Source organism: Bos indicus, chromosome 15, assembly GCF_029378745.1.
Source record: "Bos indicus isolate NIAB-ARS_2022 breed Sahiwal x Tharparkar chromosome 15, NIAB-ARS_B.indTharparkar_mat_pri_1.0, whole genome shotgun sequence".
NCBI classification, from domain to species: domain Eukaryota; kingdom Metazoa; phylum Chordata; class Mammalia; order Artiodactyla; family Bovidae; genus Bos; species Bos indicus.
In genome coordinates, this window is record NC_091774.1 from 82,589,363 (window position 1) to 82,601,636 (window position 12,274).

At 45.9% G+C, this 12,274-nt stretch overlaps 1 protein-coding gene across 4 annotated transcripts in view; it reads right to left on the bottom strand.

The window, feature by feature from the left end:
• Positions 1 to 7,554: 7,554 nt before the first annotated feature.
• Positions 7,555 to 12,274, bottom strand: part of LOC109569864 (glycine N-acyltransferase-like) — a 39,372-nt gene continuing 34,652 nt past the window's right edge. For all 4 annotated transcript variants that reach the window (XM_070804320.1, XM_070804321.1, XM_070804322.1 and 1 more), the window contains one exon: positions 7,555 to 11,781. In XM_070804320.1, coding sequence (XP_070660421.1) covers positions 11,379 to 11,781 — 403 coding nt within the window. In that variant the 3' untranslated portion in view covers positions 7,555 to 11,378. The remainder of the gene's footprint in view (positions 11,782 to 12,274) is intronic.

Here is a 12,274-nt window from a genome sequence, read left to right on the forward strand (position 1 = left end):
TTATGTTTAAGGTTGATATTTCAAAAAGAAGAGCAAGTGAAAGGGCAAATTGACCTTGTCTAGTGAGCAAATAGTCAAACAGGAATGTATAATGTATTGCAAAAATACCTTTACCAGGAGAAAACTTAACAGGGACAGAAAATTTTAAAAGGTGGGGGGAGGCAAATAAATTTAGAAAGCTCTACTGGACGCACGTCAGACTTTCCTCCAGGGCGTGAGTGGAGGAAACTCACATTCCTCCTGGTGGCGGACAGGGATGAATTACCAAGCAGTGGTGTGAGTGTGGTGGGCTCACTCCACTCCATGGTGTTCAGGACAACACATGACCCACCAGAGGGACAGCAGCTTACTGAGCTCTGGCTGATTATTGCCTCATGGGCAGAAGTTCTGCTTTGGCCAGATCTGAGATTTCAAGAGAACTGTGAATGAAATTCTGCATCAAAATGACCTATTTTTAAAAATGTTAGCATCTGAACCAACTGTTTCCTGAAACACTACACGGACCTCATTCCACAGACTCTGGAGCTTTGGAGGACGGGCTTCCTTCCTCTCCACCACCTGCTCCTTTGTTGCTAAGCACCTTCTCCTTGCATATTTCTGCTCGGTGTGTTAGTTGCTGGTGGTGTGGCTCCACAGGAAGTGAAGGAAGACCAGAAGAATAGGACAGCTTGTTGACCTCAAGGAGCTCACGGTGTAGGATAAGGGCAACAACTTTAATAAGAGTGCAGCAGAAGTGGGGTAATATTCAGCCATAAACAGAGGGATCTTGCTGATTACAACACAGATGGAGGGATTTCCCTGATGGTTCAGTGTCTGGGATTTCTCCTTCCAATGCAGGGGGTGCAGCTTGGATCCCTGGTTGGGGAGCTAGGATCCCATGTGCCTCTGGGCCAAAACACCAAAATATAAAGCAGAAGCAATATTGCAACAAATTCAACAAAGACTTTTAAAATGGTTCACATAATAATAATAATAATAAAAAACTTTTAAAAAGGCAGATGGAATTGGAGGGTTTTATGCTCAGTGAAATAAGTCAGAGAAAGACAAGTACGGTGTGCTGTCACTTATACGCTGTTGCTCAGTCGCTCAGTCGTGTCCTACTCTTTGCAACCCCATGAACTGCAGCACACTAGGTTTCCCTGTCCTGCACAATCTCTTGGAGTTTGCTCAGACTCATGTCCATTAAGTCGATAATGCCATCCAGCCATCTCATCCTCTGTCATCCCCTTCTCCTCCCGCCTTCAACCTTTCCCAGCATCAAGGTCTTTTCCAATGAGTCAGTTCTTTGCATCAGGTGACCAAAGTATTGGAGTTTCAGCTTCAGCATCAGTCCTTCCTTGAGCTCCCTTAGGATGGACTGGTTGGATCTCCTTGCGGTCCAAGGGACTCTCAAGAGTTTTCTCCAGCACCACAGTTCGGAAGCGTCACGTCTTTAGCGCTCAGCCTTCTTTATGACTCAGAAAGAGAGTAGGTAAATTGTCCAAAGCCCCACAGCTTGTCCAAACCCTAAAGCCCCATGAGTTTTGGGTGAAGCAGTCTGGCTCTAGAGGCTGTGCGCTTACCCACCACACTTGACTCTCCAGGGCCACAAAATTTAGCTCACAAGTACCAAAAATTGGGTAGATTCAAACACATTTATTTTCTCACAGTTCTGGAGTCTAACAGGCCGAAATCAAGGTGTGGGCAGGGTGATGCTTCCTCTGAAAGCTTTGGGGGAGAAGCCTTCCTTGCCCCTTTCAAGCCCCTGGCTGCCACCAGTCTTCAGTGCTCCTGGGTTGGCTGATGCCTCGTTCCAGTCTCTGCGTCACTCCACGGAGCTCTCTCTGTTCTCCCTGTGTGTCCGTGGCCCCCTCCCCTCTGTATGTCTCTCTCCTCTCATGGAGACACTAATCAGCTCAATCCCCTATCACTCCAGCCTAACTCACTCACCGCCAAGAACTCTGCAGGTGTACCTTATTTAATGCCCTATGCTTCATTTTATTCTATCCCCTTGCCGCGTGTCCATATGTACAGGAGTTATGTAATATCATGGAGCGGCATCAGAGTTGACATTTCCTTCCCCATTGCTGGCCCCTCAGATTTTGTTCAGTCCTTGCTTATGTTTGTGTAGCTTTATCAAAATCTGCTGAGAGCTCTTTTCGTTTTTGAATTGTTTTCCTTGGATGAATTTCCTCTTCTGGGAATAATTGGGTCAAAGACTCTGAGTTTCACCCCGAAGGCATTGCCTGCTGCTCTCCTCTGCCGGCTCACCGTGAGTGTGTCCAGTGTCACGAACAATCTCAGTCTCAGTTGTTTTCAGTCTACCTTTTATTATGAGGCCCAATGCTTGGCTGTTGGTTTGAGTGGGCATCCCGGAGGGTGCTTCCAAATCCTGTACTTTTCAGGAAATTCATTACTATCACACCCCACAGATTTATCTGGAGGGTTACTGGAGTATAGTTGATTTACCGTGTTGTGTTAATTTTGGCCGTACAGCAAAAGGATTGATATATGTATACATAAATATGCCTTTTCCTATTCTTTTCTCTAGTGGTTTATCACAGCATGTTGACTATCTTTCCATGTGCTGTACAGTAAGATCTTGTTTATTCATTCTATATAAAGTAGTTTGCCTCTGCTAACCCCAACTCCCAATCCATCCGTCTTCTCCTCCTCCTAGCAAGTGAAAGTCTGTTCTCGATGTCTACGATTCTTTCTATTTCATAGATACGTTCATTTGTACTGTATTTTAGGTTCCACCGGTAAGTGATATCATACTGTATTTTTCTTTCTCTTCCTGCCTTACTCTGCTTTATATGACAATTTCTAGGTCCATTCATGTTGCTGCAAATGGTACTATTTCATTCTTTTTTATGACTGAGGCACCCCACCCCAGTACTCTTGCCTGGAAAATCCTGTGGATGGAGGAGCCTGGTAGGCTGCAGTCCATGGGGTTGCTAAGAGTCGGACACGACTGAGCGACTTCACTTTCACTTTTCACTTTCATGCATTGGAGAAGGAAATGGCAACCCACTCCAGTGTTCTTGCCTGGAGAATCCCAGGGATGGGGGAGCTGGTGGGCTGCCGTCTGTGGGGTCGCACAGAGTCGGACACGACTGAAGCGACTCAGCAGCAGCAGCAGCTGCAGTATTCCATTACGTGCATATTTCCCACACCATTTTTCTGCATTCATCTCTTGGTGGACATTTAGGTTGTCCATGTCTTAACTCTGTAAATAGTGCTGCTATGAGCATAGGAGGCACGTATCCTTCTGAATTATACTTTTGTCTGCGTGTCTGCCCAGGAGTGAGACTGTTGGGTCAAATGGCACCTCTGTCTTTAGTTTTATGAGGAGCCTCCATACTGTTTTCCAGAGGAGCCTCACCAACTACATTTACCTTCCCACCAACAGTGCAGGAGGGTTCCCTCTTCTCCACACCTTCTCCAGCATTTATTATTTGCAGACTTTGTAATGATGGGTATTCTGACCTCCCAGATTTGACTTGCATCTCTGCATCTTATATTTATGTAACTTTCTTGTGAATTACCCTGAGATAAAAGATAAGATCAGCCTTCATGAATTCTATATTTTTTAATAGTCTTCAGTTCAGTTCAATTGCTCAGTCGTGTCTGACTCTTTGGGACCCCATGAACCGCAGCACACCAGGCCTCCCTGTCCATCGCCCACTCCCAGAGTCCATCCAAACCCATGTCCATTGAGCTGGTGATGCCATCCAACCATCTCACCCTCTGTGTCCCCTTCTCCTCTTGCCCTCAATCTCTCCCAGCATCAGGGTCTTTTCAAATGAGTCAGCTCTCCACATCAGGTGGCCAAAGTATTGGAGTTTCAGCTTCAACATCAGTCCTTCCAATGAACACACAGGACTGATCTCCTTTAGGATGGACTGGTTGGACCTCCTTGCAGTCCAAGGGATTCTCAAGAGTCTTCTCCAACACCACAGTTCAAAAGCATCAATTCTTCGGCACTCAGCCTTCTTCACAGTCCAACTCTCACATCCATACATGACTACTGGAAAAACCATAGTCTTGACTAGACGAACCTTTATTGGCAAAGTAATGTCTCTGCTTTTGAATATGCTGTCTAGGTTGGTCATAACTTTCCTTCCAAGGAGTAAGTGTCTTTTAATTTCATGGCTGAAGTCACCATCTGCAGTGACTTTGAAGCCCAGAAAAATAAAGTCTGACACTGTTTCCACTGTTTCCCCATCTATTTCCCATGAAGTGATGGGACCAGATGCCATGATCTTAGTTTTCTGAATGTTGAGCTTTAAGCCAACTTTTTCACTCTCCTCTTTCACTTTCATCAAGAGGCTTTTGAGTTCTTCTTCACTCTCTGCCATAAGGGTGGTGTCATCTGCATATCTGAGGTTATTGATATTTCTCCCAGCAATCTTGATTCCAGCTTGTGTTTCTTCCAGCCCAGTGTTTCTCATGATGTATTCTGCATAGAAGTTAAATAAGCAGGGTGACAATATACAGGCTTGACGTATTCCTTTTCCTATTTGGAACCAGTCTGTTGTTCCATGTCCAGTTCTAACTGTTGCTTCCTGACCTGCATACAGATTTCTCAAGAGGCAGATCAGGTGGTCTGGTATTCCCATCTCTTTCAGAATTTTCCACAGTTTATTGTGATCCACACAGTCAAAGACTTTGGCATAGTCAATCAAGCAGAAATAGATGTTTTTCTGGAACTCTCTTGCTTTTTCCATGATCCAGTGGATGTTGGCAATTTGATCTCTGGTTCCTCTGCCTTTTCTAAAACCAGCTTGAACATCAGGAAGTTCACAGTTCACATATTGTTGAAGCCTGGCTTGGAGAATTTTGAGCATTACTTTATTAGCGTGTGAGATGAGTGCAATTGTGCAGTAGTTTGAGGATTCTTTGGCATTGCCTTTCTTTGGGATTGGAATGAAAACTGACCTTTTCCAGTCCTGTGGCACTGCTGAGTTTTCCAAATTTGCTGGCATATTGAGTGCAGCACTTTCACAGCATCATCTTTTAGAATTTGAAATAGCTCAACTGGAATTCCATCACCTCCACTAGCTTTGTTCATAGTGATGCTTCCTAAGACCCACCTGACTTCACATTCTAGGATATCCAGCTCTAGGTGAGTGGGAGTGATCACACCTTCATGATTATCTGAGTCGTGAAGACCTTTTTTGTACAGTTCTTCTGTGTATTCTTGCCACCTCTTCTTAATATCTTCTGCTTCTGTTAGGTCCATACGATTTCTGTCCTTTATTGATCCCATCTTTGCATGGAATGTTCCCTTGGTATCTCTAATTTTCTTGAAGAGATCTGTAGTCTTTCCCATTCTATTATTTTCCTCTATTTCTTTGCATTGATCACTGATAGTCTTAAGTAGTCTTAAGATCCTCAGGTGCTTTATAGTCTTAAGATCCTCAGAAACAAGACAAGGGTGCCTGCACATTGGTCTGGACTTTTCTTCAAGACATATCTTAGTACAATGTAACTGAAAATATTTCCCATATCCAGCATATATCTATACACTCAATACATATATGTTGATTGGATTAATCAATCTATCTATCTATGCCTCTGGAAGTTAGAATAATTGGACAGGTGATTAGAAGCATTTTGTGCCTTAACTCATTCTCACCATCCACCTACTGAGGGCATATTATGTGCCAGGTACAGTGATAAACATAATGGGTAGGATAAGAAGAGCTTCCTGCCCCAGAAGAGAACACAGTCTGGAAAAACAAACTCTAGCCTGATGTAGCAAATTCTGACATGGAGATATGCATAAGCACTTGTGAGAGCAGAGAAAAGGGAGTGGTTACTCTGTCTAAGGTAAGAAATAAGAGGATTTCCCTAAGTGGTCCAGTGGTTAAGAATCCATCTGCTAATGCTTTGGGAAGATCTGCTCTGGGAAGATCCCACATTTTGTGGGGCAACTAAGCCTACAACTGCTGAGCCCACATGCCCAAGCGACGGAAGCCTGCATGCCTAGAGCTCATCCTTCACAACAAGAGAAGCCACCGCAATGGGGAGCCCACAACCCGAGAGTGGCCCCTGCTCGCCCAATCGAGAGAGAGCCCGCCGCAGCTTCGAAGGCCCCATGCAGCCAAAAAATAAATTAAAAAATTTAAAAGTAAAAAACAAGAAAGGGAGTCAGTAGGGGTGACAGGCCCTTCAGCTCGACTTGGATGAAGGGTGATTGGAAGCTGAACTCAGAAGAGAGGAGTTAGGTAATTCCAAATAAGGAGCAAAATGCAGAAGGAACAGAGGTGTTGAAAAAGCAGACACCACCCTGAAGAAACATCCTGCGGCCTAATGTGGTGAGGAGCAGCCACAGAAGAGTCTGGGAAAGTAGGCCAGAGCCAGGTGGCAAATAAGACCCTCCTACATTTCCTAAGTGGATCTCAGGGAGTTCAGCGGCCACGGTCAAGGCGACCACAGCCTTCATGGTCTGGCTAAGTCTCTTCCCACCTCAAGAAGGAGATCCAAGGGTAAATCAAGCATGTGCCATTCTCTTCAAATGATGGACAAGAAGCTGGAAAGGAGACGGGGGCACACACACGAAAAACTCAGGGACATTCGCCAGTCCTCACATTGTCCAACCTGGTAAGGCAGCAGGATCCAAAAATAGAGTGAAGTCTTTGTAGCGTAGAGATGGTTTTCCACAGAAATGAACTGATATTGGTTTCATTTCTGCAAATCAGACCTTCCATGACCATCCTGAAGAAATCAGGAGGAGCAGAGCTGAAAGGAAGAGGCTCTGGGAAGTCAAAGTAAAAGAAGAAGAATCCAGTAGGAACTGATGGCTCGGAGCTAAACCCTTAACTCTGCAGATAACTTGTAGTCAAAGGCCCTGTGAATGCAGGAGAACTCCGACCAAATCATGTGCATTGTCTGTTGCAGCGGGAGAGACAGTGCACTAGCCAGGAAAGAGGGTGCATCTCAGGAAGAGGATGTCAGAAGGGGCTTGAGAGGCAGCTGATGGGAAAAGGGTCCACGCCTTGGGAGCCACATGGCTTGGATAATTCTAGGAAGCATTGCAGTTCTGTTTAAGGCTGTTATCCATGAAGCAGGGGGCAAAAATCAGAGGGAGAGGAGTAGCAGCCTCTTGTTACCTGTTTGGAACCCCAGAACAAATACCTTCAGAATTTGTGGTTTGGGCTGAAAGAGCTATTATAACAGACTAATTTCTACTATAGTGTTGCAGGGAAGAGCCAATTCTGTCTCTCCCTACTGCAGGGTCCCCAAGCCCCTCTTCCCTTGCTGACTTCAGGGCCTTTCTGGGGGCGATGCTTTAGCTGGTGCTCAAGTATAAAATGGAGAAGGCAATGGCAAGCCACTCCAGTACTCTTGCCTAGAAAATCCCATGGATGGAGGTGCCTGGTAGGCTGCAGTCCATGGGGTCGCTAAGAGTCGGACGTGACTGAGCGACTTCACTTTCACACAATGGAGAAGGCAATGGGAACCCACTCCAGTGTTCTCACCTGGAGAATCCCAGGGACGGCAGAGCCTGGTGGGCTGCTGTCTATGGGGTCGCACAGAGTCGGACAGGACTGAAGCGACGCAGCAGCAGCAAGTATAAAAAGCAGAGCTTTTATTATGGTGTGTTAAGGAAGCTGTGGTGTGGTGTTAAGGACCATGGTGGTCCCAAGTCTGAAGCTGATGTCATTCTCTTTCCTTCTATCTCCCTTCAAGTAGGCACCCTTCCTCTGGCAGTGTTGGGGCAGTCTTCCCAGAGAGACTCAAAGATGAATTGTCAGTGGCCTCACCAATGAGACTCCCACAAGACCCTTAGTCATGTTACAGAGGATTCAAATATCTTGAAATAATGTGCTGCTGCCAAGTGAGAGCCCAGTCTCCTCCCTACGCAGAGCCTCCCCGACTTCTGTCCCTGGTAAACAAACTCCTCTCTCCTATACTGCTTTCATGGACCACATAGATTAAGCTTCCACAAGCAAACAGAGAATCTCTTTATTATATGTGGACAGGAGGAGGGAGATTAAGAAAGCTCAGCTTTCAGAAATGTAATAAAACCTGTCGCTTGCTATCTGGTTCTAAAGGATGGTCATTAGCCACTGTAGTTGCTGACCTTCAGCACACCCCTTGAAAAGATTTCAGGGTGGAGATCAAGAATGAGGCACTCATGCTCTGGGAAAGTTGGCAGAACAGGTCTTCAAAGAGTTAGACATTTTCAGGGAAAATGTTTACGAACTCCAATTCCTGTGTCTTTCCATACTCCTAAAATCACTAAAATCATTCACCGAGGTATCTGTTCATCATGCCTAACAGTGATCTACCAAGACGCATGCTTGGTTGCAAGTGCCCCTGCTCTAAAATCACATACACGCTGGTCTCCCCCTTTACCTTTTCATTTTTTAAAACTTTTTTTTTTAAGTATAATTGATTGGACTGCAAGGAGATCCAGCCAGTCCATCCTAAAGGAGGTCAGTCCTGAATATTCACTGGAGATACTGATGCTGAAGCTGAAACTCCAATACTTTGGCCACCTGATGCAAAGAATTGACTCATTTGAAAAGACCCTGATGCTGGGAAAGATTGAAGGCGGGAGGAGAAGCGGACGACAGAGGATGAGATGGTTGGATGCATCACCGACTCAATGGACATGAGTTTGGGTAAGCTTGGGAGTTGGTGATGGACAGGGAGGCCTGGCGTGCTGCAGTCCACAGGGTTGCAAAGAGTCAGACATGACTGAGTGACTGAACTGAACTGAACTGAACTGATTATGTTAGTTTCAGTTGTACAACGAAATGATTCAATTAGACATACACATGTATCTATTCCTTATCAAATTCTTTTCCCAGTTAGAGTGTTACCTAACATTAAGCAGAGTTCCCTATGTTGTACAGTAGGGCCTTATTTGGAGAAGGCAATGGCAACCCACTCCAGTACTCTTGCCTGGAAAATCCCATGGATGGAGGGGCCTGGTAGGCTGCAGTCCATGGGGTCACTAGGAGTCGGACACAACTGAGTGACTTCACTTTCACTTTTCACTTTCACGCATTGGAGAAGGAAATGGCAACCCACTCCAGTGTTCTTGCCTGGAGAATCCCAGGGGACAGGGAGCCTGGTGGGCTGCCGTCTATGGGGTCACACAGAGTCGGATATGACTGAAGCGACTTAGCAGGGCCTTGTTGGTCATCCATTTTAAATACAGCAGTGTGTACCTGTCAACCCCAAATCCCCTATGCCTCTCCCCTCCCCTCCCCACAGTAACCATCAATTCTTTCTCGAAGGCTGTGAGTCTGTTTCTGTTTTGTAAATAAGTTCATCTGTATATTTCCCCCACCCCAACCCCGTTACCCCTCTGGAGGAATTCCTCAGTTATCTGAGGGGCTGTCTCACAGGCGAGTCCTCAGAAAATCCCACAGTGAATCTGAAACCCACAGCTTGCACCTTGTGCGTTTTTATTGATATTTCAGTCGACAGGAACAATTTTGTTCTTGGCTGAGTTGGGTCTCCTTTGTAATGTGTGGGCTCTTCCTGACGTCTGGACTCTTGGTTGGATGTGTGGGCTCTTCCTGACGTCTGGACTCTTGGTTGGATGTGTGGGCTCTTCCTGACGTCTGGACTCTTGGTTGGATGTGTGGGCTCTTCCTGACGTCTGGACTCTTGGTTGGATGTGTGGGCTCTTCCTGACGTCTGGACTCTTGGTTGGATGTGTGGGCTCTTCCTGACGTCTGGACTCTTGGTTGGATGTGTGGGCTCTTCCTGACGTCTGGACTCTTGGTTGGATGTGTGGGCTCTTCCTGACGTCTGGACTCTTGGTTGGATGTGTGGGCTCTTCCTGAGGGGGCGTGCAGTCTTTCTCTAGCTGTACCATGAAGGCTTAGCTGCCTCTTAGCATGTGGGATCATAGTTCCCTGACCAGGCATCAAACCTATGGCCCCTGCATTGCAAGGCGGACTCTTAATCACATGACCAGCAGGAAAGTCTTGACAGAAACAACGTTAGTATCTTTTCCTGGGACAGTGTTGCTGAAACTCAGCCTCTGTTCCCTGGTGCCAAACAGCAATGTGCAGAGTTCTGAGTGAAGCAGAAACGAGTAGCTTTAGTTGCTTGACCAGACAAAGGAGGCCAGAGTGGGCTACTGCCTTGGAGACCATGTGGCCCATGCTGGACAGGGTAGTGAGAGGGTTTATAGTGTTCAGGGAGCAGGGTGTGGTCAGCGTGCACAGTTCTTGGATCAATTGGCATCAAAGTGAAGTTTCAAGCATCATCAACCTTCTCGTTTCAACCAGTCTAGGATCTTTGTTCTTGTGGTCAGCGGTTTTCATTTGGAGGGGGTCTTCTTCCTGTAAAAACCCCTTAGGAATGTGTGTCAGGTCTTTGTTTATACCTTTATCTATACCTTTCAGGGAACTGTGAGTTCAGTGATTCTGTAATATGGTAGAATTTTATTCTAAATTGTTACCTGTTCCCTAACCCAACAGTTATTCTTTGTTTCCACATCTTCACATTTTCCAATCATTAACTCTTGAGTCAGCATTTTACTTCAAAAGACAAGGGCACAGGGGTTTGCACAGTTTCAGTAGATGTTGCAAGAAAGGATACTGATACCAGTCAATTTTTCTCTTTTAATTTTCTATGCTGCATTGTGTGTGTGTGTGTGTGTGTGTGTGTGTGTGTGTGTAAATGGCTTCTCTAGTGGCTCAGTGGTAAAGAATCCGCTTTCAATGCAGGAGACTCAGGTTTGATCCCTGGGTTGGGAAGACCCCCTGGAGAAGGAAATGGTAATCCAAACCAGTATCCTTGCTGGGAAATCCCATGAACAGAGCTACCTGGGGGGCTACAGTCCATGGGGCCACAAAAGAGTCAGATATGACTTAGTGACTAAACAATAACAACACCTTTATAGATAGATAGAGAACTGTATAGTGTATTTGTATAATATATTTCATGTGATTATAATATAAGGCTTAAGAAATGACCTGAGATAGGAGGATCTTCAAAGATCTACTTAATGGACAGGTCACTCTCCAGCCAATTAAAAAGTCATAGAAAGTCAGAGGGGAAAAATTCATCATAAAGCCCACAAAATATTACAACACTTCTGGCAAACTGGAAAGAGTTAATGATCTAGGAGTTCCAGGAAGACCAATGTAGAAAAGCATGCAACTAAGTATAAATCATGACAAGGATGGTGAAAGCATCCAGAAACCGACAGCTGGGTACCTGGTCTGTTTCCTACTGAGGAAACAAGGAAATTCTGGGACGTATTTGAGCACAGAGACTGAATCTGTCTTGTTCACCACCCATCACTGCTTGCTCAGAGGTCAAGCCATTTCATCGCCCTTCATTACACTGTATTTTCTCTCTGTTGGCTCCTCCAGCCACATTCTGCATTTGTTCAATGCTCTCTTGTGTTCAGGGCAGCTTTACAGAGGCACAAAGTTCCATTGGTTCCAGCCGTTGGGCACAAAGATACTCTGCATGTTGGAGCACACTTTTTGCATGATGTGATTGGCCTTGTCTACGTGGGAATACAAGGGGAAGCCAAGTTTGTCCAGAGTCTGGACGTGGACACAGGAGATGTAGGAGATGAGCCCCTGGGCCCGGTACTCAGGCAGGGTGCCTGCCATCCGCAGCTCTCCCGTCTGGTCCATCAGCATCCAGGACACAGGGGCCCCCTCGGGCCCCAGTAGGCATGTGCTGGGGAAGGTCTGGATACAGCGCTCGATGAACCTCCGGCTCCTTTCATTGCCACCGAAATACCAGAGTTTATTCACCAAGACAGCATGGGCAGGATCCAGGGTTGAGAGTGTCAACATCTTTTGGTGGCTATTGGGAATTAAAAGAAAGAATAGCCCATAACATCGAAATGGCATTCAAGCCCTTGTGTCCCTGTCCTTTGAAGTCAAAGCCTTTTACTTTAGCCTCCCAGGCTTCCCCAGAATCTCAAAGGACTATCTCAAGGGTTCATGGTCAACGGGGCTCCCCTGGTGGCTCAGTGGTAAAGAATCCACCAGCTGATGCAGGAGATACGGGTTTCGGTCCCTAGCCGGAACAGTTAAGGCTTTGTGCCACAAATATGGAACCCACACTCTAGAGCTCATGGGCAACTACTGAGTCCACACACTCTAGAGACACACTCTGCACAAAGAGAAGCCACTGCGATGAGAAGCCTGTGTACTATGATGACAGAGTAGCCCCCAGTCACCACACTGGTGGTGAGAGAAAACCTGCACAGCAACAGTGACCCAGCACAGCCAAAAATAAATAATTAATAAAATCTTTTTTTTTTTTTTTAGAGTTAATGGAGAGATCAAATCAT